General features: G+C 44.4%; 1 protein-coding gene across 1 annotated transcript in view; it reads left to right on the top strand.

The window, feature by feature from the left end:
* Window positions 1-20,483, top strand: part of TNFRSF21 (TNF receptor superfamily member 21) — a 68,928-nt gene extending 48,445 nt beyond the window's left edge. Inside the window, exons 5-6 of the mRNA XM_048845675.2 lie at window positions 17,504-17,726; window positions 19,037-20,483. Coding sequence (XP_048701632.1) covers window positions 17,504-17,726; window positions 19,037-19,266 — 453 coding nt within the window. The 3' untranslated portion in view covers window positions 19,267-20,483. The remainder of the gene's footprint in view (window positions 1-17,503; window positions 17,727-19,036) is intronic.
* Window positions 20,484-22,031: the final 1,548 nt, after the last annotated feature.

Here is a 22,031-nt window from a genome sequence, read left to right as displayed (position 1 = left end):
TGCAGTGATGTGAGATGCTTGTGCTGCGGCTGATGGTGGCCTGTAGGACTTGCCTCCCTTAGCTTTCCCAGTAGCTGTCACTGGGATGAAGCTAGCTTGTTCCTTAAGAATTCTCCGTTCATTTTAAGAAGCAGTTAGCTGTGTAAATAGCACAATGCCTGGCAGTGAACACTTCTGAAGCAGTAACCTTCTCATACAAAGAGAAATGGAGTACTTGTGGCACCTTAGACTAACAAATTTATTTGAGCATAAGCTTTCGTGTTTGTCTCCAAGGTGCCACAAGTAGTACTCTTCTTTTTGCGAACACAGACTAACACGGCTGCTACTCTGAAACGTCTCATACAAGCTTTTCAGGTCTGAGAAACCATTCATTTCTTTGCACCTGTAACTAGCTGTTCCTTAAAGGCATGGTTTCAAGGCTTCCAAAAAGGTTGCCAGTTAATCCAGTTCCCACTGGATGAGTACGCACCATCAAACTGGCTTCTTGTGGAGTCACCCTTCAGATGAATAACGGCTTACTGCCGCAGAATATCTAGCTATGGGTGGCCCTACTGCAGAGGCTCTCATTCCATCCCTTAGCTGGTTCTGGCCATGCTCTGCTCTCAAATCGGTGGTGTTACACCTAGCATGTTTCCGTACCTAGGACGCAGCAGGGTATGCTAGAGACTTGAGAATTAACCGGAAAGCTGAATTCTGTTGCTCTTATTTGTCCAACCTTCTTCCAGTGCATCCATAAGACTCCTTTTGCTACAGTGCCTACAAAACCTAGCTCGCGGACTGGCAGGACGATGGGTGACTAGCTGTGACTGTTCCTCTTCCCCTTGTTTCCTTTTCCTGCTCATATCCTCAACCTAAAAATCCACACTACAAACCCATGTAATAAAGCAAGATAAACCTCGGGGACTTGCATGGCCTCCATCACTGTCGTAACTGAGCATGTCAGTCTTTTATGAAGTTATCCTCCGAATATACTGGTGAGGTGGGGAAAGTTCTTCTCTCCATTTCATAAATGAGGTGCAGAGGAATTAAGAGACTTTTTGTCCAAGGTTACCCAGGAGCTGCAAATTGAAGTCTGGTTTCCAGAATGCCAGGCTAGCACTCCGATCACTGGACCATCCTCCCCAGCCCTCATTCGCTTACTTGTCTGTCTCCCCTCCCCTCCCCTCTATCTGTTTTACCTTCAAGGCAAGGATTCGTTCTGGGCTTTGTCCTGCACAACAGGGGTCCCGCTCTTGATTGGGGTCTTTGGGCACTACCATCATATAAATATTTACTACTACTAATGCATACACATAGACTTAATTTAAATCCATTCATCTGTAGAGAGCAGCATGGCATATAGCAAGAGAATTTCTCTGCTGAATGCTTGCTGGGTTGTTACTGTGTAAGGTTATGCCAGTCTTACGTCACACTTAATGAATTTAGGTTAAAACTAGATTAGCCCTCTGGCTCACTTTGTCTTCTGGATCAGTGACTGTTGTGAACATGAGCAAAGAGCAGAACAGCTCTGGGAAGAACTTTGTGGTGTTAACGTGTACAGATCCAAATGAGCTCTGGCCTCTGTGATGAGCTGGAAAAGCATGCACCGAATTTGAACAATGTTTGCAAGAAAAAGAGCACGTTCTGCAAAATGTCTCCTTTCCAGGCTTGTTCTGTTGGGGAAAATTAATGGCCGTTTTTCATACGATGGGTTCTGTTGCCTAATTGTATCCAAACACTTTGTAGAGTATTAGCTCTTCCCAGAATCCCAGTAGCATTCTGCCCAAAGGACTTTGCTTTGTGGTTACTGATAACTTGCAAATCTCCATTCTTGGGATGGTTGTAGAAGCTCAACATTTGTGTCCCTACCTTAAGCTGTACTTGGTTCTGTTTGGGCATAAGGTCAATTGCAGTGATCTGCTTAGCAGCTTACAGATGATAATAGGCCAGTATAGTTTGTCTTGCAACGTGACCCTAAACATATTCACACCAGCTGCAGAATGCAGCTAACTGTAACTAGCAGTGTTGCATAGCATGTCCGGTTTACTAAAATAACAGTGCCCGAACGCTATAGGTGCTCTTATGCACTAGGGTTTTTGCTACTTTTATTACTTTTATCCCTCACTTACCTTTTTGTGACTTTACTGGATACAGCTGAAGTATTTTAGAGCCCTGACTTAAGGGCAGTAAACATCCTCATGACAGCAACATTTGTGTTACTCATGTCAGCTGAGGCCCATGCTACTTGTTCTCCCAAGTGCAATTGTTTTAAAGGGGGTGGTTAGTGCAGGGGAATTCAGTGTATCAATCTAAACAAATTCCTGAATCTTCGTAGCATTAGGGCTCTAGATTCTGTTGCTGACTTGACACACTATGTGACGTTCAGTCTCTCTGCAGCTTTCCCCATCTGGGGGATGGTTAAGGAAAAGAGGATGTGAAAGGTTCCATATAAAGCAGTTTTGCAAATGGCCTAATAGCTGTTCCAAGGTTCAATCGTTCTGTTACTTCCTGTTATCAGAGCTCAAAACCCTTTGGTCTGGATCTTTTTAAGCAGCTCTTTTCAAATGTAGCCTAAATCTTTGCTGTGTCAGACTCCTGGTTCATGAATTATTTACTTTATTTCCCCTTTTAGCAAAACAGAGAACTGGGCACTTCTATAAAGGGGTTACAGCTAAATTCCTTGCTTGCAAGGTTCAAGATGGGAAGGAATTAAACACTGCGCAGATGTCGGTCTGTGTAGTGAGTATCTAAAATGCAAAGGCCACCAATAAAATAAGAAGGGTACATGAAAACATTTTTCCTCCGAATTTCAGGAATGCGATTTATTTAACCACCCATTGTACCAAAGTGGAGTGTAAAGAGACCTAAATTTGGGTTAAGGCAGGTCTTTAGGGAAAACGTGCATCAAACTAGATCAGGGGTGTGTGTGTGTGTGTGTGTGTGTTTGATTATGGCTGAATATCAGTAGAGGTCTGGGGAATCTGTTTTTGTGATCTATCTGAACACTGGTATACCTTCCAGTGAATTAGTAGGGGTGGGAGTACAAGACCTTGAAGGACTTAGTATGAACTGAGGGAGAACATGCAGTGTGGGTGTGACAGTGCTGTTCTCTAAACATGTTAGGGAAACCTACTTAGGGTATGTCTACAGTACGGAATAAGGTCGAATTTATAGAAGTCGTTTTTTTAGAAATCGGTTTTATATATTCGAGTGTGTGTCCCCCCACAGAAAATGCTCTAAGTGCATTAAGTGCATTAACTCGGAGGAGTGCTTCCACAGTACCGAGGCTAGAGTCGACTTCCGGAGTGTTGCATTGTGGGTAGCTATCCCACAATTCCCGCAGTCTCTGCTGCCCATTGGAATTCTGGGTTGAGATCCCAATGCCTGATGTGGCTAAAATATTGTCACGGGTGGTTCTGGGTACATATCGTCAGGCCCCCCTTCCCTCCCTCCCTCCCTCTGTGAAAGCAAGGGCAGACAATCGTTTCGCGCCTTTTTTCCTGAGTTACCTGTGCAGATGCCATACCACGGCAAGCATGGAGCCCGCTCAGCTAACCATCACCATATGTCTCCTGGGCGCTGGCAGACGCGGTACGGTATTGCTACACAGTAGCAGCAACCCATTGCCTTCTGGCAGCAGGCGGTGCAATACGACTGGTAGCCGTCATCGTCGTGTCCGAGGTGCTCCTGGCCACGTCGGCTGGGACCGCCTGGGCAGACATGGGCGCAGGGACTAAATTTGGAGTGACTTGACCAGGTCATTCTCTTTAGTCCTGCAGTCAGTCCTATTGAACCATCTTATGGTGAGCAGGCAGGCGATACGGATTGCTAGCAGTCGTACTGTATCATCTTCTGCCGGGCAGGCAAGAGATGAGGATGGCTAGCAGTCGTATTGTACCATCTTCTGCCGGGCAGGCAAGAGATGAGGATGGCTAGCAGTCCTTCTGCACCATCTGCTGCCAGCCAAAGATGTAAAAGATAGATGGAGTGGATCAAAACAAGAAATAGACCAGATTTGTTTTGTACTCATTTGCCTCTTCCCCTGTCTAGGGGACTCATTCCTCTAGGTCACACTGCAGTCACTCACAGAGAAGGTGCAGCAAGGTAAATCTAGCCATGTATCAATCAGAGGCCAGGCTAACTTCCTTGTTCCAATAAGAAAAATAACTTAGGTGCACCATTTCTTATTGGAACCCTCCGTGAAGTCCTGCCTGAAATACTCCTTGATGTAAAGCCACCCCCTTTGTTGATTTTAGCTCCCTGAAGCCAACCCTGTAAGCCGTATCGTCAGTCGCCCCTCCCTGCGTCAGAGCAACGGCAAACAATCGTGCATCTGAGTTGAGAGTGCTGTCCAGAGCAGTCACAATGGAGCACTCTGATGGGGCTAAAACATTGTCGTGGGTGGTTCTGGGTACATATGGTCAGGCCCCCCTTCCCTCGCTCCCTCCGTGAAAACAAAGGCAGACAGTCGTTCCGCGCCTTTTTTTTGTGCGGACGCCATACCAAGGCAAGCATGGAGGCCGCTCAGCTCACTTTGGCAATTAGGAGCACATTAAACACCACACGCATTATCCAGCAGTATATGCAGCACCAGAACCTGGCAAAGCGATACCGGGCGAGGAGGCGACATCAGCGCGGTCACGTGAGTGATCAGGACATGGACACAGATTTCTCTGGAAGCATGGGCCCTGCCAATGCATGCATCATGGTGCTAATGGGGCAGGTTCATGCTGTGGAACGCCGATTCTGGGCTCGGGAAAAAAGCACAGACTGGTGGGACCGCATAGTGTTGCAGGTCTGGGACGATTCCCAGTGGCTGCGAAACTTTCGCATGCGTGAGGGCACTTACATGGAACTTCGTGACTTGCTTTCCCCTGCCCTGAAGCGCATGAATACCAAGATGAGAGCAGCCCTCACAGTTGAGAAGCGAGTGGCGATAGCCCTGTGGAAGCTTGCAACGCCAGACAGCTACCGGTCAGTTGGGAATCAATTTGGAGTGGGCAAATCTACTGTGGGGGCTGCTGTGATGCAAGTAGCCCACGCAATCAAAGATCTGCTGATATCAAGGGTAGTGACCCTGGGAAATGTGCAGGTCATAGTGGATGGCTTTGCTGCAATGGGATTCCCTAACTGTGGTGGGGCCATAGATGGAACCCATATCCCTATCTTGGCACCGGAGCACCAAGCTGCCGAGTACATAAACCACAAGGGGTACTTTTCAATAGTGCTGCAAGCTCTGGTGGATCACAAGGGATGTTTCACCAACATCAACGTGGGATGGCCGGGAAAGGTACATGATGCTCGCATCTTCAGGAATTCTGGTCTGTTTCAAAAGCTGCAGGAAGGGACTTTATTCCCAGACCAGAAAATAACTGTTGGGGATGTTGAAATGCCTATATGTATCCTTGGGGACCCAGCCTACCCCTTAATGCCATGGCTCATGAAGCCGTACACAGGCAGCCTGGACAGTAGTCAGGAGCTGTTCAACTACAGGCTGAGCAAGTGCAGAATGGTGGTAGAATGTGCATTTGGACGTTTAAAGGCGCGCTGGCGCAGTTTACTGACTCGCTTAGACCTCAGCGAAACCAATATTCCCATGGTTATTACTGCTTGCTGTGTGCTCCACAATATCTGTGAGAGTAAGAGGGAGACGTTTATGGCGGGGTGGGAGGTTGAGGCAAATCGTCTGGCTGCTGGTTACGCGCAGCCAGACACCAGGGCGGTTAGAAGAGCACAGGAGGGCGCGGTACGCATCAGAGAAGCTTTGAAAACCAGTTTCATGACTGGCCAGGCTACGGTGTGAAAGTTCTGTTTGTTTCTCCTTGATGAAACCCCCCGCCCCTTGATTCACTCTACTTCCCTGTATGCTAGCCACCCTCCCCTCCTCCCTTCGATCACTGCTTGCAGAGGCAATAAAGTCATTGTTGCTTCACATTCATGCATTCTTTATTCATTCATCACACAAATAGGGGGATGACTACCAAGGTAGCCCAGGAGGGGTGGTGGAGGAGGGAAGGAAAATGCCACACAGCACTTTAGAAGTTTACAACTTTAAAATTTATTGAATGCCAGCCTTCTTTTTTTGGGGCAATCCTCTGTGGCGGAGTGGCTGGTTGGCCGGTGGCCCCCCCACCGCGTTCTTGGGCGTCTGGGTGAGGAGGCTATGGAACTTGGGGAGGAGGGTGGTTGGTTACACAGGGCCTGTAGTGGCAGTCTGTGCTCCAGCTGCCTTTACTGCAGCTCAACCATACACTGAAGCATACTGGTTTGGTCCTTCAGCAGCCTCAGCATTGAATCCTGCCTCCTCTCATTACGCTGCCGCCACATTTGAGCTTCAGCCCTCTCTTCAGCCCGCCACCTCTCCTCCCGGTCATTTTGTGCTTTCCTGCACTCTGACATTATTTGCCTCCACGCATTCGTCTGTGCTCTGTCAGTGTGGGAGGACAGCATGAGCTCGGAGAACATTTCATCTTGAGTGTGTTTTTTTTTTTTTCTTTCTAATCTTCACTCTCTGGGAAGGAGAAGATCCTGTGATCATTGAAACACATGCAGCTGGTGGAGGAAAAAAAAAAGGGACAGCGGTATTTAAAAAGACACATTTTATAAAACAGTGGCTACACTCTTTCAGGGTAAACCTTGCTGTTAACATTACATACATAGCACATGTGCTTTCGTTAAAAGGTCGCATTTTGCCTCCCTCCACCGCGTGGCTACCCCCTCAACCCTCCCCTCTTCGCGTGGCTAACAGCGGGGAACATTTCTGTTTAGCCACAGGCAAACAGCCCAGCAGGAACGGGCTCCTCTGAGTGTCCCCTGAAGAAAAGCACTCTATTTCAACCAGGTGACCATGAATTATATCTCACTCTCCTGAGGATAACATGGAGAGATAAAGAACGGATGTTTGAACGCCAGCAAACATACACTGCAATGCTTTGTTGTACAATGATTCCCGAGTACGTGTTACTGGCCTGGAGTGGTAAAGTGTCCTACCATGAAGGATGCAATAAGGCTGCCCTCCCCAGAAACCTTTTGCAAAGGCTTTGGGAGTACATCCAGGAGAGCCGTGAATGCCAGGGCAAAGTAATCCTTTCACATGCTTGCTTTTAAACCATGTATAGTATTTTAAAAGGTACATTCACCGGAGGTCCCTTCTCTGCCTGCCGGGTCCAGGAAGCAGCCTTGGGTTGGTTCAGGGGGTACTGGCTCCAGGTCCAGGGTGAGAAACAGTTCCTGGCTGTCGGGAAAACCGGTTTCTCCGCTTGCTTGCTGTGAGCTATCTACAACCTCATCATCATCTTCTTCGTCCCCAAAACCTGCTTCCGTGTTGCCTCCATCTCCATTGAAGGAGTCAAACAACACGGCTGGGGTAGTGGTGGCTGAACCCCCTAAAATGGCATGCAGCTCATCATAGAAGCGGCATGTTTGGGGCTCTGACCCGGAGCGGCCGTTCGCCTTTCTGGTAGCTTGCCTCAGCGCCTTCAGTTTCACACGGCACTGCTTCGCGTCCCTGTTATGGCCTCTGTCCTTCATGCCCTGGGAGATTTTGACAAAGGTTTTGGCATTTCGAAAACTGGAATGGAGTTCTGATAGCACGGATTCCTCTCCCCAAACAGCGATCACATCCCTCCCGTTCGGTCCATGCTGGAGCTCTTTTGCGATTCTGGGACTCCATCATGGTCACCTCTGCTGATGAGCTCTGCATGGTCACCTGCAGCTTGCCATGCCGGCCAAACAGGAAATGAGATTCAAAAGTTCGCAGTTCTTTTCCTGTCTACCTGGCCAGTGCATCTGAGTTGAGAGTGCTGTCCAGAGCGGTTACAGTGGAGCACTCTGGGATAGCTCCCGGAGGCCAATACCGTCGAATTGTGTCCACAGTACCCCAAATTCGAGCCGGCAAGACCGATTTAAGTGCTAATCCACTTGTCAGGGGTGGAGTAAGGAAATCGATTTTAAGAGCCCTTTAAGTCGAAATAAAGGGCTTCATCGTGTGGATGGGTTCAGGTTTACATCGATTTAACGCTGCTAAATTCGACCTAAAGTCCTAGTGTAGACCAGGGCTTAGAGCCTAGATCTCAAACTAATCCGGCTCTGGATCTACACTGGTTACTGTGGTTAACACCTGTAGTGCCCATGTAGTCGTCTTACAAAATCTTTGGAAAGTTCAAGGCTATCAGGATACAAGAAGTATTGTAACCAGCTGCCCTGGTTTTGATTATATTTTCAATGTAGACAAACCCCCAAGATTTTGACCTGTACTATAATGACAATCCCTAATTCGGTGTGAGAACCATGGTGTGTCTAGTCTACACTAGTGACCAAGTATTGGAACAAACACTGTTAATCATGGCTGGCACCCTGTTAAACTTAATACCATTAAAACTGAGTCCTGCATGCACACTTCAGGAAGACATAGCCCAATAAACTGCACTATTGGTGTTAACAATGTTCTTGGCATTGTACAGGGCACAAATACAGCCCTTGCCCCAAAGAGCTTAACATTTCAACAGTAGCCACACAGACTGAACGCATCCAGAAATCAGAGGTGGGGAAAACGTGGATTTTTAAATGGCTCTTTTTGAGGGATGAGGGTGTTGAGCTGGAGAACTAAGAGCGAGGGTGTTTGGCATTGCGCACAGTCTCTGTCATCTCTCTGGCTCTTATGTGCAGGAGAGGGGTGTGAAGATTTTGTATGAGTCTTCCTGGCACTTTTTAAATTTTTTTCAAAATGGCCAGTCTTTTATTTCAAACCAGGAAAATTATGGAAGAGTGGTAAGAGGAAGAAGCAAATTGTTCGTCTTTCAATAGACACAGCAGAAGTCTCCCTTTTGGCTGGCTGTCCAGTTAATGGTAGCAGTTAACTGACTTTGAATGAAAAAGACCTTTCAGAATTAAAATCCCTCCCCTTAATAAACTTTTAACACTGTAGCTTGGAGGAGTGGCGTGAAGTTCCTCTGTTGATAAAAATGAGCTTGGAGCTCTGAAGAGGGTTCGGAAGAGAATCGCAATATAAATGTCTTCCTCCTTTGAAATTCTGTACGGGAACTTAATCCAATGTACACTCCCACCCCCTGTGCCCCAAGCAGTGATCAAAACTGCTAAGCTGTGGACATTGTGACCCCCACTGGTGCAGATAATCTGGAAACTTTAATTTAGAGGGCTGATTGTAAAATAGACCAAATCTGGTGCAAATCAGTTGAACATGTACACCATTTATTGGGGTGTATCTTCCTCGTGTGCATGGAGGGCTTATTAGGTTTAATGGGAGTTAAGTGCTTTGAGAGATTATTAATTGCAGTCTGGCTGGCACTGCAGTGTCTTGTTCCTCCCACCTGCTGTGCCTTCTGTTCCTTCCGGTAAGATCATGCCTGCTTGCAGTGAGCGCCTGCTGAGGCATGTCTCCTCTGCTGTACTGTGTGCAGAGTATGTCCTCCCTCACAGCTTGGAACTGACTGGGCTCTTATCAGTTTCATTCAGGTCATCCCCTCCTCTGGGGCTGTGGAATCTTAGTGGTGAGGGAATCATAGAATAGAATATCAGGGTTGGAAGGGATCTCAGGAGGTCATCTAGTCCAAACCAATCCCCAATGTTTGCCCCCAGATCACTAAATGGCCCCCTCAAGGATTGAACTCACAACCCTGGGTTTTTAGCAGGCCAATGCTCAAACCACTGAGCTATCCCTCCGCAAGGAAGCAGGAAAACAGCAACCCCATCCTAAATGTAAATCCCTCCTCTCTTATGCAGTGAAATCTGCGCTGTCACCTGACCCAATGACCGCAAAGTCTCAGTCTCTAAGATTTTCTCCGTTGACTAGAGCCAGCTGCTAAATTTGGCCAGGAAAATTACAGTTGTGTGTGTTAGGCAAGAAAACTTTTGCTTAACCAAACTACAGGTAGCTGTTTCTTCATTGGCATTAGGCAATTAGCCAGTATAATGCACTGTTTAATTAAAACTTGCTATCAGGCTTCTTCTTAATCATCAGGTCCCAACATTTAATTTCCCTCATTGTAGTTTAATAACAAAAACAATGCAAGTGCTGTTCTGATTCCAGTGAGCCAGATTCATCTGTTAGCGCTTGTTCATGAGCTGCATGTAAATTTTAAACCCATTATGCTGTCTGAAGGTCTCTGTAAGGTGAAGAGACAGCAGAAAGAATCTTGATGCGTTCCTTAACGAAGCACCCACAAGAAGACTCCCGCCGAGGGAATGCGGGGAGTGCAACACATGTCTTTTAGGGGCAAAAATCCAAACAGCTATTGTGTCGAAACGTGTTCCTTGACTGTTCCCTTCCATGAGGGGGCTGCAAATGCACGTTTGAGGTCACTTGAGTCCTCAGACATCCCAGTATGAATTGCCGCTTTGTACAAATGTGAATTGAATTTAGCTGAGCCCAGTGTTTTTCTTAACTTCCAGAGCCCTCCATTTCTATAAGTTAAGGTATTCAGTGAGTCATATGGGCCTGGCTGTCATAGAATTACCCTTGATGTAAGAGACCGTGGCAGTTTGCTGACATGCACAGAAAACTGAAAGGTTCATTGCATGAGATGGACTGGATAATCTTTCTAGCTAGAGTTAAGAGCCCTGAAGTAGTAGTTTTTCTTGCACTTGTCGGGTGAATTTGTCTGTCCCACCATGTGCTTCTAAAAGCTATTGCTAAATTTAAGGAATAATCCAAAGGGGTGATGCAAAGTTAAAATGAGTAGAAGTCCAGCACCATTTGCTAAATTCCCCACCTAGCAAATCTAAGTCTTCTGTAACTCTGGAGACACCGGTGATGTGCCAATATTGTTATACCAATAAAATAAAAACCAGCAGGCTCTTATTAAAGGGGAAAAGGCAAAATGCCACATTTATTATGAATACAGAAAGAATTATAGTAAGCAGTTAGTTATAGCTATAACATTCCATTCAATTTCATATTTATTCACACACACACACGTTCTGCAAGGTTATCATAGTTACCAGCCTTAGAGTTTCTCATGCCAAGCCACTGGCCAGGTGGCCTGGACACGAGGAGGGAGCAGGGCCTTGTCAGATGCTCATCTGATGCTCCTGGAAGTTGGTTTGCAGAATCAGACCCCAAAGTTCTCACTTTCTAGAGTCCATTTTTATAGGCATTTCTTCCTATGCCAGTCTATGGGAATTGCTTCATCATGCTGTTGCTGAATCAATCAGCAGATGGCACATTCCTGACGTCTCCATGCTACCAGATGTTATCTTGTTCTTCAGTTCTCCCATTCTTGAGGCGGTTGGGTGGATTCCAGTCTGCCCTCCAGGAGTCCTTTGGTTATTTCCACTTGACGCCTTCTTCAGCTGATGGACACTGGATTCTTAGGCTGGCACCTCCCTGATCATTCAGTTATTATCCACACCAAGCATCCATCCACATACATTCTCTATCTCTATTTTAATCACAATTGTTAACAAAGCGAGATGAATACAACAAAAGGGCGGGGAGTCTCTGGGTGCTGTTTCTGTTGTTACAGAGTATTGTTTTGAGTCTCTGTGTGAGTAGTTGTTATTACAAAGAATTGCTTTGAGAACAGACTGTCTTAGAATGTACTAACACAATTAACAGCTTGCAAGTTTCACACAGAGGGAAAGAAACAGTATCCAAAACCAAGGGACCTCTTAATTAGTAATACCCAGGAATTTAAACTATGAGGAATCAAACTCATTTGTGATTTTAGTACAGAACTTCTTTAATATGATCCAACAATATGATAAATTCTGGGATACCATTAATAAACCAGGAAGAGCTGGCAGTCATCACGAATGGGAAAGAATTGACAGTTTCATCTGAATGTTGCCCGATGGAGGTAGGTGGGAGGAGAGGGCAAGGATGTTCAGGTACAGGGCTCAGTGTTTCTCCTCTGGTTTTACAGTTCACCTTCGAGGTGGTTCAGGCATAGGTTGGTCTTCCCTCTATATTTAAGATCACTGAACTTCAGACGCTGCTGGCTGAGTCGCCCAGGTACCATGATGAGTGCTCTAGAAGGGGCTATAAATGAATGAGCATAAGTACATTCATATTATTCACGGATGTTTATACATAAAGATCAGTTCAGCTGGCTGATAAGTTATTGTGAAGATGATCTAGTACTACAGTGTAATAAAGCCAATGCAAACATTTTCAGCCAAAATAAAGAACCAGCTGTAAAAATACAGGCTGTAGGGATGCTGTCAGCAGATGGTTTTTGGCTGAAGGTCCTCACAGCTGTCTTTAGGAAACAAGTCCTGTGTATTTCAGCAGGCCATTTTAAGTGCCTTCTAGGGCTTTTTAAAAATTGTTGCCTCTCTGTTCCCAGCTAGGAACTAATCCATCGTGTCTGGGGCAGCAAGCTTGAAGCTATCTGTTTTGCCTTGGTGCCAGTTCCCATTGCCACAACGTTTAGGGACTGAACAGACATAGCGGGAAGTGCAGTCACTCAAGTCCTTGGAGCCTGGAAGTTAAAGAGCCTGGAATAGCAGAAAAGTGGAAGATAGAAGTTTTACATTGCAAAAAACTAGCTGCAGTAACTTAGAAAAATTGGTGCGATTTAATCCTGTTTCGTTGCAGAGGGTAACTGATTCGTCAAAGCCATTAGTTGGTTTCAGTGTGAAAACCAAATGTGTAACTGCTTTAGTGAGGTAACTGCGGGTCAGTGGTAGCGAATGCCTCTCTGATTAGACATGGTGATTCCCAGTGTAGTGAGAGAGCTCGTTTGCCTCCTCTGCGCTTTACAGATATTTGCTTCTATCATCATTAGACTCTTACTACAATAACTAATGTGAGGCTCCCCTGTAGAATGGTAAAAGGGAATGAGAAAACAGAGGAGTTCCATAGTACCTTCTGTCTAAGCATCCATAAACTCTAACCAATTGTGAGTAGGTTGTATTGTCCCCCTTTTTTCCACAAATGGGGTAGCCCAGGCATAGAAGCTGTCTTGGCCAGGGTTGCGCAGGAAGGCTGGGAATAGAATCTAGATCTCCAGAATCCCAGACCAGTGTTTTCTCTCCCCCCACCCCACTCTCCTGCTGGTAATAGCTCATCTTAAGTGATCACTCTCCTTACAATGTATATTTTTTCATGGTCTGTGTGTATATAAAATCTCCTCCCTGTACTTTCCACTTTATGCATCCGATGAAGTGAGCTGTTGCTCATGAAAGGTTATGCTCAAGTAAATTGGTTAGTCTCTAAGGTGCCACAAGTACTCCTTTTCTTTTTGCGAATACAGACTAACACGGCTGCTACTCTGAAACCTTACCCAGGAGACTATTTATGATCAGTTGGGCACAGATTCTAGGAGTGTGTTCACTCTCCAGGGAGCCCATGGTGCTGGATAAACTGTATACGGGAATTGTTTTTCCAGCTTCTGAAACATAGCTACCCATGGGGCAGTGCTCAGCTGGATGCAACACCATGAACCCAGCTTAGGTCAGGAAGTGGACAGCACCTTTCTAGACTAGTGCTTTAAAAATAAATATTGCAAGCAGGTTCATGCAAGTTACTCAGTCTATTAATAGTTCTCCAAAGCAGTGTTTTACTCTCCTCCTAAACACTGTCACTCCACTCTGCTTTCTATCCCTCACTGTTTAAACATTAACTACACATCCCAGAATCCTGTGTACTTCGCTTATTAAGTAAACAGTGTGTTCAGAACAGGTCAGGCTCTGAGGATTTTTACATTCTAGAAAACCACCCTTTCATGAATGCTTTAGCAGCTGTTTGTGATTTATTTGGTGTTTAGTGTTAGGAGGCATTAAGTTTTCAACATCTCTGATCCTTTCAGTCTTGTCTCTTCATGCCCCTTGTTCTTCAGACCTCTCTTGTGGGTAAAAATAGGCTTGCACCTGGGTATTGAGCAGGCAAATTGCATGTTTTGGAAGAGTTAGCCCCACTGTCAAATTATTTTTAAAGGTAAAATCCCTATCCTGTAGGATGCTGTGTTGGAAACATCCAGGTTTACTAGACCAATTCTCAACTGAGAAAAAGAATGCTGGTAAAGAACAGTAGTCTAAAAAAAAAAAACCAAACACACAATTTTGTACTCTCCATTAAAATGCCCTGCATGATTCTGCACGATTTGTTCACAAGATTTAATCAATCACCACTGTAAATATATTGCAAAACATGTTGAAGTAGAACAATCCCCTGTCTCCTGCTGAAAGAAGTCCTTTTATTACAGTGGAACAGGACTGAAAGTTAATTTCATGAATTGATGGAAGTGAGGTGGGCGGCTCAATGGACGTTTGTAGGCGGTAAATGCTTTGCACACGCAGAATGTGGAATTACATTCATGTGAATCACAGTACTAAAGATCAGTGCAGAGTTCCTGAGAACCGCACAGTGTGTACAAGTACCTCTTTGTTAGGTGCATAAGACATTTGTATGAATGTGAGGGAGTGACTGCAGTTGTCATATGTCTTAGGGGGTCAGTCTGCAGAGCTAATACCAGAAACCTTTTACCATTTCCAGCATATGCAGAGGTCTGAGTGGAGCAAGCTTCCTTCTTCTAATACAACACCTAAAATGCCTAGCAGAGCTGGGCTGCGTTAAACAATCTGACAGCATGCGAACATTGTTCCATACTTCCTTTGTATACTAGAGAGTGGGGTTCGGGTGTGGCTATGAAATGCTATTGGGCTACCAATGCTAAGAAGTTGCCTTAATATGATTCTAAATCTATACCTTGAGCCTTTATTATTTATCTAGTGGAATAGTTAAATGGGCTTCATTGCTTGTGTATCTAGCTAGTCCATGGAATATAAATTGCCTTGCATGTGGTATTATGCTCCCTATTCTCTATTTGTGTGCGCAAGTTAAATAAAACTGGCTCCATCTGGAAATTGGACTTTCTGCTACCAAGTGAAATGAGTCAAGATATGGGACTTGGGACCAAAAGAACTGAGTATGAACTGTCCTAGTCCTTCCTGGGATATTCTGGTTCTCAACAGTGCTGTTGCCTAAATCTCACTCTCAATACCTATAGGTTTAGATGAAGGAAAATGGGAGTCCAGAAATGCTGCGTACAGTTCTGGTGTCCACATCTAAAAAGGATGTTGATAAATTGGAGAGCATGCAAAAAAAGAGCTACACAAATTATTTGAGGACTGGATAAAATGCTTTCCAGTGTGATGTCAGGAGCTCAATATATTTAGCTTATGAAAAAGATTGAGAAGTGATTTGATTAGTGTATAAGCATCTTTACAGGGAGAAAATACTGGTTACTCAAGGCCTCTTTAATCTAGCAGAGAATGGCATAACAAGAACTGATGACTGGAAGTAGACATTCAAATTAGAAATAAGCACACTCAGGTTGATTAACCATTGGAATGACCTACCCACAGAAGTAGGTTGATGTCTTCGGACCAAGGCTGGATGTCTTTCTGGAAGATACGCCTTAGCCAAACACAAGTTATTGTGCTCAATAAGAGAGATAACTGGGTGGAATTTTAATGGCCTGTGCTCCAAAGGAGGTCAGACGGTTGATCATTTAATGGTCCCTTCTGGCTTTAAGATCTGTGAGTAAGCCCATAGTGGAGTTAAATACAGTGTAACTTTTAGAGCAGTTGTATGTATTTTTGGGGAGGAGACACAGTTTGGCCAAATAAATGACTAATTTAAAATGTGATTAACTCTGAAAAGTAGCTGAAAATTGCACTTCATTTAATGAAAATATCTTCAGCTCTAGGAGCGGGAGCTAGATTCTCGTCTGGTGCGTCAGCAACAGAACTGTTCAGGGTGTTCCATTAAGTTACACTTGTGCAACCCCATTGAGTGCTCTGTGGTCATAGAGGTATAGCTGTGGGTCTCCATTCTGCTATGCAACACTAAGTGGCCAGTGGTTTCCAGTGAATAATTCCCCCCAGTTAGTGGGAATTTGTGCTGGCAATAGCACCAGCTCCTACACAAGTCCCTTCCAAACCTGCCATAAGAAGACGCGGTGGGTTGGGGTATGAGGGAGTGTGGCAGAATTGAGCTCAGCTATTCCTGAACCCACTATTGTGGTACATGGAGCCTCTGACCAGAGCTGGTTGGCCCTGAATGGGGGAGCTGCAACCTGCTCCCTGCAGCTGCTGCTCTCCAGTACATCAGCACAGCTTAGCCATAGTGAGAAACTGGGGCCTGTATGTTTACTTTGGAGCTGTGGAATCCTGACTCTTGGTATCAGCAAGCCATCTTGGGCTTTTCTCTCTCTCTTTCCGTTAACCATGCAAAGGAATGAAAAGAACATGAAGATAAGCTATAGTGACTCACCTTTGAATATGTATATGGGATACTAAATGGCCAGTATATTTTTAATGGCTTTTAACACAAGTACTTGGACTTGGACACGCTCTGGGACACACATGTAAGTACACCAAATACTGGTAATGGTTTTCCACCACATAAGAACGGCAATACTGGGTCAGACCAATGGTTCATCTAGCCCAGTATCCTGTCTTCCGACAGTGGCTAATGTCAGGTGCCCCAGGGCGAATGAACAGAACAGGCAATCATCAAGTGATCCATCTCCTGTCGCCCATTCCTAGCTTCTGGCAAACAGAGGCTAGGGACACTTAGGACGTGGGGTTGCATCTCTGACCGTCTTGGCTAATAGCCATTGATGGACCTATCGTCCATGAACTTATCTAATTTTTTTTTAACCTCATTATAGTTTTGGCCTTCACAACATCCCCTAACGACGAGTTCCACGTTAACTGTGCATTGTGTGAAGTACTTCCTTTTGTTTGTTTTATATCTGCTGCTTATTAATTTTATTGGGTGACCCCTGGTTCTTGTGTTATGTGAAGTAGTAAATAACACTTCCTTACTCGTTTTTTCCACACCATCATTTTATAGACCTCTGTCATATCCCCCGTTAGTCCTCTCTTTTCCAAGCTGAAAAATCCCGGTCTTTTTATCTCTCCTCATACAGAAGCTGTTCCATATCCCTACTCATTTTTGTTGCCCTTCTCTGTACCTTTCCAATTCTAATATATCTTTCTGGAGATGGGTTGACTAGAACTGGATGCAGTATTTAAGGTGTGGGGGTACCATGGATTTATATAGTAGTAGTATGATATTGTCTGTCTTATCTATCCCTTTCCTAATGGTTCCAAATATTGTTAGCTTTTTTGACTGCCGCTGCACATTGAGTGGATGTTTTCAGAGAACTATCCACAGTGACTCCAAGAGCTCTTACTTGAGTGGTAACAGCTAATTTAGACCCCATCATTTTGAACTCTCTGCTTTGTTCCCTATTTACTGGGACAGTAGGATGTAGGGAGAGAAATTCCTTTGAGAACAGGCCATTCATGTTAGGCACTTTCAGTTTTCCTTGTGGAGAAGTCAATCAGAATATTGTGAACCGTGTTAAAAGGTAGAGCTATTACGTGTTTACTCTAAATTCCACTGAGAAGGGGCTAGAGTCTACCTATAAAGTTACAATATTAATGTCCTGGCCTCTGTCCCTGTTTGGTAAGTTGAGATGCAAATGGTTCTGAATATGAACTTTGCTTTAGGTTTTGCGTAACAAATCATAATCAACTTTTGTCTTCACAGCTAGAACCTGACAAACTGGCCCTTCCAGTGAGCCCTGGCCCACTCGGTCCCGTTGCCAGTCCAAATCTGAAACTTCCTGATGCCACCATCCTCCCCGTGGAACAGTCTCCTTGCGAGAAGAACAAGGGCTTCTTTGTCGATGAATCTGAACCTCTTCTGCGCTGTGATTCGACTTCCAGCAGCTCCTCTCCACTCAGCCGAACAGGCTCTTTTATTACCAAAGGTACCCAAGTCAGCATGCTAGTCTGCATGTTTAAATGTGTTTTCAGAACAATATAAAAGGTGGAAAGTGCTAATGTCTGACCATAGGAAGGGTTACTGCTTCTTTGCTGCATCCAGTAAAACTAGGAAGCCAGGATATGTGGAGAAGAAATCAGTGAGTTATTGGGAGTATGTTGTCACTAGAATAAATACAATTTGAATATCAATTGGAGAGACTATTATGAGTTGACAGTATAGGCACTTGATATGGGGATTCAGGTACCAGATACCTTTCTTGTAGACATGGTATAAAGACCTGAGTAGAAAGGACAAAGTGCTTTAAAGGGACACTCAACCTAAAAATCACTCTTCTGTCAAATTTTGTCTACTATTGCTATACATAACATTTAAGATCTCTCAGATTGGAGATGGCTTTTTAGGGTCTTCATGGCTACTGATCGAATTCCCATTAAAGGAAAATACCCATTGACGCTATTTGGTGTTTCACCGGGTCCAACTTTACAGTTGATTTTTACTGTATTCCCTGGGTATTCAGTCAATGAATTTCCTTCCCTTTGTAAAGGTTTTTAACACATGGGGGGGGGGGGGATTTTTAAATAGGAAAACGTGGCTATAAAACCACAAGAATTGGCAGGTCATACCTGAATTTATTTTAAATTTGCTGTCTTTGAAACAGACTAGGTTTCAACATGGTGATTTTCCTTGGAGATTTTTTTTTATTATTATTCCCATGACACTTGCCTCTTTCCTAGTCAGTATTAGGAGATCTGATGTCTGAGAGATCCCAAGGAAGGGAGACCTTCTTGCTTGAGCCTCTTCCTTGTTGCATGAATTCCAGGTCGTACATTTTCTTTTTTTTAAACCAACTTCCTTTAAGGTAACTTGTAATTTGAAGCATGACTCATTGGAACCTAACCCAATCATCTACACTTGAGGACACACAGTAATCTGACCCATTAAAACGACTGAAACCAACAGAATGTAGTACTCCCTGGCTTTTGGCCTCTCTTCTTTCCCTGTGATTTTCAATATTTGTAATTCAGCATTAGCAAATATGCTCTGGGGAACCATGCTGCTGTGGCAGAGGTTTGGATTGGGTGACTCAATAGGCTTTCTCCATCTCTAGTTTCTGTGACTAACACCCACCCACATTTTTCATGTTCTTCGCAAGTTGTGACCTGCTTCCTAGAGGCAGGGAATGGGGAGTGAGGTCTCCAAGGTGTGAATTTATTTGTTTGTTTGTCTCCTGTCTGGGAGAATGCTCTTCCAGGAAATGGTGCCTTAACCATCAGTCCCTTCTTCCCTTCACAGAAAAGAAAGACACAGTGTTGCGTCAGGTGCGGTTGGACCCTTGTGACCTGCAACCCATCTTTGACGATATGCTTCACATCCTAACTCCTGAGGAGCTCCATGTGATTGAAGAGATTCCACAGGCAGAGGATAAGCTGGACAGGCTATTTGAAATTGCTGGAGTCAAGAGCCAGGAAGCCAGCCAAACACTGCTGGACTCTGTCTATAGTCATCTTCCCGATCTATTGTAGACAATGGCCACCACGCACTCTGAATCTTGCTAGTACTAGCTTGGCACTCATTAAAGATGAGTGACAATATGCAGGCTGTTTTTTTGTAGAATACATGGCCAGTATTTTCTTCAAGGTCTCTCTCTCGTTTGTGGAAGGGGCAGTTTGCAAACATTGCCCCTTTCATGCTTAACTTTCAGAATTAAAATCTTTGTTCCCTCTGTCCCCTTCTGAATTATTTTTCTGTTTTCATTCCAGTCAGTCATTTTATGCACTTTAAAACATGTCATTAACGAAAGACCACAAATCCGGTGTAACTTACACATTGAATCTGGAATAGTTCTTAACTCATTTTAGCTTTTGTCATATCTGTCTTATTCCAAAGTAGCTTTCCTCTTCACAAACCTTTTTTTCCCCTTGTCCCCTCTTCTCCTTGGTGGAAAATAAGAAAACATGAGAATTGAGTTTCATCTGTTACTCTCTAATGCAACTAGCTTTTATTTTTTTTCTTGAGCTGACTTTTTTTAAATGTACTATTGTATGGTTCATTTTCCTTGCGGAGATTTTACTAGCACAGTTATTTATTGTATGGTTTTCACCTGGACAATGCATAAAATGCTTGATTACTTGTGCTCCTTTAAGCTAAAGCAGAAATGTTTTAAAGAAAATAAATGGCTTAATTCCTCCAGCCTTCAAGACTATAACAAAGTCACTTGGCCTGCAACTGAATGTACCACACGCAACAAGAAGTATCTTGCCTTGCAACTTAAGAGATAAGCAGGCCCTGAATAAATCATCTCAGTCAGCACTGGTGCTGAACTGTGGAAGGTGAGGGAGAGCCCTGGTGGTGACACTCTCCTTGTGATCATAAAACTTCCTGAGCTATGCTTTTACAGTTCTCTCTTGTTTGTTTGGGGTTTTTTTTATACAGGTGTTGGCTAATAGGTAAGGTTCCGAAGACCTTACCTGGTCTTAGTGGTCTCTTAAATCACACTTCACTTTTTATTAAAAAAAAAAAAAAAAAAAAAAGCAAAACCAGAATGGTCTGATTATATTTGCAACTGTTATGCTCCCATAATGAACAGTCTGTAATATGTTCAGCTTGAAGAACTATAATACAAGGATGGCATTTGCTACCTTGGGATGGGGTGAGGTTGAGGGGAGGGGAGGTTCTGATATGGAAAAATTGCCTTCCAGTGTACTAATTTATTAATAAATACTAGATGTTTGTTACTTGACATGCTTCTGTGTTAACTTCTGTGATGCTTCGCTCTGTGGGCTGGATGTCTCCAAATCACTGCTATAAATAAGATGATTGGAATCTGTTTCAGTAAGCCCTAGTTTTGATGTGGGGCATTTGAACTAGTTCTAAGATGTAGTCTGGTTTGAAGTTCTGCATACGTGGTCTAGGCATAATGGGTGATTGTCTTAAGTGAAATTGTTACATTAAATTCATACCCAAGAAAGCTCATACTTTCTCTTCATTTGTGTTGATGGTTTTGGATATGTGGACTGCCACAGAGGTGAGGCATGGTGCCTTGTGCCACACTTTCCTCTTGAACAAGCATCTAGCCAAGGTGATCTGTGCCGCCAGGTTAGGCTGCTGCACCTCTGTTTACCTGAGACTGAACATAACTTGCCACCACTAGAAGGCTGAACATTGGTGCAGCACACGTAGTAAACAACAAAGGCAGAGGTGAACACATCTCACCTTGGTAAAATGTTGCATCCTTTTTTGTTCCCAGCATGTTTGCGGGAGGAGACTTCTCACTGAGTTACCCCTCAATTGTGGGAGATTTTTCATGTTGGTTTCTGGCTAGTGGGTGGCTACATTTTTTCAAAGGCTGAATCAAGCCATGTTAAGGAACTCTAGTGTATGGACCCCAGGGTAGCTAGGGGTGTACTAGGAGAGCCCAGGATTCAGTTAGAGGAGACAGGCTTAGTAGATATTAAAGTAAAATGGAGCTATAATTATCACCTAAACTAGGTGTTCAGTATATACGTGGAGTACTTTGAAAGCAGACTATCTGAGGACTTTCCCACAGTAAGATGAATGCTGGAAAACTGGGAATCTTTCCTTTCCAGTGATATAAACCTCCCTATTTTTCCTAACCTGATGAGCATAAGCCTGTCCGAAGTGCAGGACTGGATATTTCCCAGCTCAACCAGTAGAGGCTCTCTGCTGGGGAAATGGAACAAAGAAGAAACCTTTTTTAAGGCCGTCTTTTAAAAGTAGCAGCTTAGAGCTGCTCAGAGATTTGGAATGCAAAGTTGTGGGGAGATGGGTCAGTGGCCAGCGTGTGTTTGTGGTAGTCAACGTTCAATTTATCACACTGATATTACCACCCCATAATGCATGTGGAAGCTTCAGACTAAAACATCCCCAGCTCTTTGTAGAGACAGTCTCAAGCAATTGGGTAGGACTGATTCATTCATGGCCTGGAGGCACAAAGTGAAGCCCCAAAAATCCATATAAATGACACTGCCTGGCTGGAACTCTGTCTCATTTTATGGGTACAGCCGATTATTGTGGGACCTGTAAGTCAAGTGCAGATATTTAGACATCAAAGGAGATGGGAAAGAAATCTGCTTGCTGTTTCACTTTGAAATTTCACTGCCCTGTGTGGTTGAAGCTGTGGTTAAACCAGTGAAGCGTAGACAAAACTGAAATAGCAAAACAGCTGTCTGAAAACTGCTGCTGACAAGGAGAGCTTTGTGGCTTACCCCTCCCTGTTGATCTCCATCTGTACAAATTGAACAGGGCTGTTTTTGCCAGAACAGAGGTG

This window comes from Caretta caretta, chromosome 3 (genome assembly GCF_965140235.1).
Source record: "Caretta caretta isolate rCarCar2 chromosome 3, rCarCar1.hap1, whole genome shotgun sequence".
In the NCBI taxonomy this organism is placed as follows: Eukaryota; Metazoa; Chordata; order Testudines; family Cheloniidae; genus Caretta; species Caretta caretta.
The sequence above is the reverse complement of the archived record's forward strand: the minus strand, read 5'-3'. Positions and strand labels throughout refer to the sequence as shown.